At 36.2% G+C, this 6,000-nt stretch overlaps 1 protein-coding gene across 2 annotated transcripts in view; it reads right to left on the bottom strand.

Annotated features, from left to right (window-relative positions):
- Positions 1 to 79: 79 nt before the first annotated feature.
- Positions 80 to 6,000, bottom strand: part of HIF1A (hypoxia inducible factor 1 subunit alpha) — a 28,798-nt gene continuing 22,877 nt past the window's right edge. For both annotated transcript variants that reach the window (XM_075712525.1, XM_075712526.1), the window contains 2 exons: positions 3,326 to 3,452; positions 80 to 3,162 (listed from right to left, as the gene is read on the bottom strand). In XM_075712525.1, the coding sequence (XP_075568640.1) occupies positions 3,011 to 3,162; positions 3,326 to 3,452 (279 nt within the window). In that variant the 3' untranslated portion in view covers positions 80 to 3,010. The remainder of the gene's footprint in view (positions 3,163 to 3,325; positions 3,453 to 6,000) is intronic.

Raw genomic sequence — 6,000 nt, 5'->3', positions numbered from 1 at the left:
CTGTTATTTTTCCATGCTTTCTTCAATGTCTCTAGGTGGTTTGGTTTTTGTTTGGTTTTTTGTTGGTTTTTTTTGTTTGTTTTTCCTAAACCAATACAGCTACTGCAGTTCATTCCATTAATTGCTTGAGTCACTTTTACCAGGACAGTAAGCAAAATGCTATGCCTTGTTATTATGCATAATAAAAATGTGATAGTTGGGAAGATTCTTAAATGAAACATGGCTCATTTAAATCCACAGCTGCTGTCATTAAGACCGGAGATGATTCCAGCAGGCTCATAATCATAAATCATGTGGGTCACTTAAGTTTTCCTCCTCTTCTTAACATGGATTTTTCTCTATGAAAATTTACTGACCTCTTAAACTACACTGAAGAGGAACTGACAGATCCAAACAGGTCAGGCTCCTCCAAAATAAGGTCAAGAGAGTAGCAGAACAACATCAAGCAGGAAGGTATGAAGTTTCTCTTGGGAGATGAAAAGGGATAACCCACCAGGCCAGCTCAAAGCTTGCCAGGGCAGTAAGAAAAGCAGAACCCACTTGTACCTTTCACATGTCTACAAGACTCTCCTCACTGTCTCACAGAAGCATCACATCAGTCCATGCAGAGCTAAGCATAAGGGATGACCCTACCAGCTGGTGCTTTACCCGGGCCTTTAGCAACTTCACTATTAAACCTTTTAACTGCTGACAGAGATGCCATGGAAAGAATGCCATCCAAGAAACTCTCACGCAGAAGGTACACAGTAGCTCTGCTGCTTTTATCCAGAGAACTTTAAGCTTTGTACACTTAAAGGCTGCATTAAAAATCTTTCGTATTCAAAATGTTCTCTGCACAAAGCTTCAACTCTAGCTTAGTGGACCTATGTTTCCTCCTCTCTTTGTGCAACTTCTGCTCAAACTGTACGAAGTATGCAACCATCTTCTGCTACCAGTGCCTTATCTTTTTTCAGTTGGTAGCTAATAGTCTCCATTAAGTTTAATTAACACAGTTGTGTCACTTTGAAAAGTGCTCATTTCAGTGAAACAGTTAACAGTAATTTTAGAGAACAGGTTAAGCTTATGTACCATTACACTGATTTCAGAATAGTCCAATGAAACCAAAGTTTCCAAAATAAACCCAAAATAATTATTGTGACACTCCACATCTGATTTCTTACACTGAGATAAGGGTTTTTTTAAAATAGTTTGAAGAATGCACACAATATCTTGACCATATTTACATATTACAAGGTTGTATCAGTAGCATCATGTTTTATGACAGCGAATGAGAAAAGTCACCTAGTCAAAGTTACTGAGTCAACAGCACAAGAATGTAGAACAAGCTTTATGATTAAGTACCAGCTTAATTTTTTAATCATGCAGTTTTGTGATAAAAATCCATCTTTAATCGACAACTCCTGTGAATTTTACTTTTTCCTGCTTTCCAGCGTTACCTTGATAAAGCTTCCAGAGACAAGCCTTTAAGCTGTTCATAAGGAAGAATCTTTTCCACTCTAAAGTAACATAAATACACTGTCTCCTCACTTTTGAGTTTGCTAACTGGTGTGATAACAGATTTAGAAGTTTAACATCTTTGGCGAGCGGTAGTACAACACTGTCTAGGAGACCTCAGTACTGAATAGGCTCAAATAGTTAACATGGAGATGTTACAATCAAAATAAGGAAGCAGTGATTTCCAATCAACTCTAAGTTAAAAAGGGAACACGGATGAACAATAACCACTAACAAAAATATAAATTATCTCATTTCTCTCAGATAACACACTCCCCAAGGGGGCCTGGTCCACATATAGTTTATTGATGTAAGAAAACAATACAGTTAGTGTTAGATCCAACCACAAAGAGCAAAAGAATGAGTGATGAAGGTTTTGTACAGTACATATAGGAAAATAAGATGTTTGTGACAGCTATATTTCTAAATAAAAAGGCTTCTAAATATATTCAAGTTACTGAAATCTACATGAAAACATATGGTTGTTAATAGCAACAAGGTGCATAAAACCCAAAACATCAAAATATTGAGCAACTCAATGAAGTACTAGATAAAACTTTGCTAACAATGCAAGATGTTTTACAATCTACTTGAAATATCACCTATACCACACAGGGTAAGCTGAACATTTAGATTTAAGATCATACACAATATTAGCATTAACTTCAACAACTACAGGCAGGGAATTTTTTTTTTTTTTTTAAGCTGGCAAAGTGACTACTTTAAGAACATCAAACTCTCTAAATTGAGAACGTATCCAAATAAAATGCTGCTAGCCCTTTCCAGATAAAGCCTTTCCTTTGACTAACCACACTTATTTAAGTCAAAAGCATAAGACAGCATTTAAGAACAATTTATATTACAACGTGACTAAAATAATGACATAATCCAGGTTTAAACACTATTTCATAGGCAAACAAAAGAAGATTCTTCTTAAAAACTATTTTTTATAAATGCAGAATATATTGCATGAGGAACTGCTGGTATTTTTTTAAGAAAATATATTGTGCGATTGTGGCTACAATGCACTGCTGCAAAGCATTGTTGCTTCTTATAAAAACTATTAAAATAAAAAACTTATTTCAACATAAAGAGTAAGAGAGCATGAGTCTTCCAACTACATATGAAGAGCAGGATGGAAGTATTGCCAGTTTTTCCTGTGTTGACATTTAACTAATGATAAGTTTTGGTGACCAACTCCCCAGCCAAAAAATAAATATTTTTTTAAAATCAGGTGCATATTTCAAAGCTGCTGTTGCAAGTGTGTTTTAAATGTAATGGACTTAAAAGTGTATGTACCAAAGAATTATAAAAATGCACTATAGTTTGAGTTATTGTTACATAAAGAACATATTAAAAAGACTGTCAAAATAAGTAGAAAGGGGATCAAAACTGAACTAACTGAATTAGTGCAGTACTGTAGCCAGGCTTCTAAAATCAGATATAGAAAATATAAATAGACTGCTTTAGGTGATGATTCACCAGTGTCCAAAAAAGGAGCAAGTATTGTGAAAGCTCAGTTAACTTGATCCAGAGCTCTGAGCAGTTCTTCACCCTGTAGCAGGTTTCTGTTGCCTTGTATGGGAGCATTTACTTCGCAATCGTAACTTGTGAGTTGGGGTAGTCCACTTTCATCCATCGACTGCCCTAGAAGTTTACTTGCTATGTCTAAATAGGGAGGGGAAGGAGAAAAAGTGCACTTTATTCGCCATGCTTAACCTTTCCTCCAAAATTGTTCATAAAGGAGGTAAAATTGGATATGTTTTTGTCACTCAGTTCTTTCACACAGCCCCCCTCCAGCCCCCTCTATATACTGAAAGAAGCTACTAACCAGTTGATAGTAGAATGATTGTCTTTTGCTCCACTCCATTATGGCCATTTGTTTTGCATCCCTTTACACGTTTCCAAGCAAGTGATGCATTTCCTCCACGGTCACCTGTCTGCTGGAATAAAGACCCCTAGAAAGAAATAAAATAAATCTTCTTTATTGAATACTATATCTTTCTAGCCTTCCACGTCCCTCTTCCAAACTAACAGTTCCTGACACTAATTACTAGTGTAGGCATTGTTTTAAAGTGGACTTCATTCAGAACTTGGGGAGAAATACATTTCCAAGTACACTGGCCTTGAAAATTATTTAAAAGAAAACTGAATCAGATTTCAAGACCTTACTTCCCTTAGAGAAAACAATTACTAAATCCTGGTTATCATCAGTTACCATGCTCAAGATTAGCATGTACATGTACATATACACACCCATTTAATTACCACTGCTCTTGTGTGAGTAAGCATCAGGTTTTCACTGAAGTCTCTAATGGTTTTCTGCATGGGAATTAATAGCATAGACAGGAGATTCAGGAACCTCGGTAGGTCGATTCTATCTAAATTTAAGATGTAAATTCTGCTTGCACTCCAGTTACTGCCACCAAGCCATCTGACCCAAGTCTTGTGGGGAATGCAGTCCTAAGCCATTCTATTGCAGACATGGCTCCTTAGCATATTGTTTTGACAGCAGCATAGAAGATATGGAGATTAGAAAGCTTTTAAGGGCTCCATATAATTAGGATAAGTAAGAAGAAGCTGCCACTGAAACAGATGGGATGGGAGGAAAAAATGCCATCTTAGTATCAAGTTTGCTAGCGAAAGTAGTTGGATCTGCACAGTGTTGTCTTGTTAGTAGTACTGACTGGTGCAAAAAGAGGAAAAGGTATTTCAGAATGCTGCCATTATCCTGAACACTTAAAATAGTAAAGAACATAGGTTTTCAGGCTATAAAACATCCATGCAAAGTCAAAAGGACAGTTGTATAATAGAAGTTATAGTTAAACAACTCGGACTTAAAAGCTGCATTTCGTAGTAAGGTCAGTCACCTACATTGTTGCTGGTTTGTTTTTTTTACTGTGAATGCAATACAGCCCTTCATATTAAGACAGACACAGCTTGTATCTTTTTCAATGTAATGATTTAGATCATTATTTCATAATCTTACTAGAATACAACTTGCCCGTGTCTAATTCTCCTGTTTTCTAGAAAACTAAGGTAGTATTTTACTTTGGTCTTCACTTATTTTCACTCTTTGCAAAGTAAGTCCCACTTCCTTACAGCTAAGAAGTTGTGGCAAGTTTTTGCACAATCCCAGAATACCATGTATCATAAGCCTGGACTTAACATCATTTTTCTTCTGTGCGTGTGCAAGGCCTAGTTCATCCTCTCAGAAATCCATTGTGGAGAAAGAAGCCAAACAACAAAAGCACTTGCTTGAAATAACGTCAGTAAGACCCAGCTACATGGGAAGTTCAGCTTCTGACTGTGCAGAAACCATCAAAATATTTGTAACACTTTTGTCAGATACAGAAAAAAGAAAAAGGTTTAGCAAAGGATGACGTTTGAACCTGTAAGCATTAAAAAGGCAATAAGCATAGAAGCCTGAACACTATTACAGCAGTTAATACAGAACTGCTTGTGTTCTGTGTATTTAATGACAACCCATGCTACTTTGAATATTTTGTCAGCAATACTATATGACAGCCGTAGCACCGTCACATGAGAAAAAGGCAATGGAAGGCAATAAAATTTCTTGCAGAGCTGTGAATTCTTACAGGGCTACTGGAAGCAACAGAACAACATGCATGAAAGTGCAAAGCATTTAGCAAATGAAAACAATGGCATAAGTATGATTATTTGTTTTTTAAATAAAGTCTGCTTGTCTCATAGAAAAAAATGGACATATTAAAGCTCTCTCAGCTCTTCTAGAGGAGAGCAATGATAAAGAGAGTATACAGTGATTTGTCTCATGTCCAAACCAGAATGCTAATACAGGAACAAATTCATAGTTCAGAAGAAAAATAATCCTGCACTGTAAGACATGATGGATGGCTACACCTAGGAGATGGACCACGAGGGAAACAAAGAAACTCAGAGGCTACATTGCAGTAGAGGATCTAAGAATTAACTGTGCAAAACTTAAGTGGGAATTGGCAATGAAGGCAAGAAGAGAGATAACAGTATATAATGGCAAAGCTCAAGATTTCAAAATACAAAGAACTGACAGTAAGAGCCAAAGATTATGGAGACAAAATACCCTTGCAGAAAATAACAAGGTGGATAGCCCCAATTAAGTGACACAAATCTAAGCATACCTAAAAAGTTTCTTTTGAATAGCTAGGACAGATGCTGATGAGCTACTCACAGTCGCACACACTAATACCAGAAAGAGTGTGCATGAAATTAAAATGGTAGTAATATACATTTGCTAGGTTATATGAATTTTATTCCCTTATGGTTCAGATGGTCTTGTGATTTGATCAAATAAAGGAATCTCAGACTCGATGGGAAAATGAAAGCACAGAAAGAAACATAAGAACACTACCTCCGGTACTGACAAATATGGAAATTGAGTTTGAATTCAAAAGTGAAATAAATATGGCAATTATAAATTTAAATGTGATGTCTTCCATTTATGCATATTCTACTGAAGAATATGTAATGTTCACAAAAGAGGATCTT

The sequence above is a fragment of the Pelecanus crispus genome, chromosome 6, assembly GCF_030463565.1.
Source record: "Pelecanus crispus isolate bPelCri1 chromosome 6, bPelCri1.pri, whole genome shotgun sequence".
In the NCBI taxonomy this organism is placed as follows: Eukaryota; Metazoa; Chordata; class Aves; order Pelecaniformes; family Pelecanidae; genus Pelecanus; species Pelecanus crispus.
The sequence above is the reverse complement of the archived record's forward strand: the minus strand, read 5'-3'. Positions and strand labels throughout refer to the sequence as shown.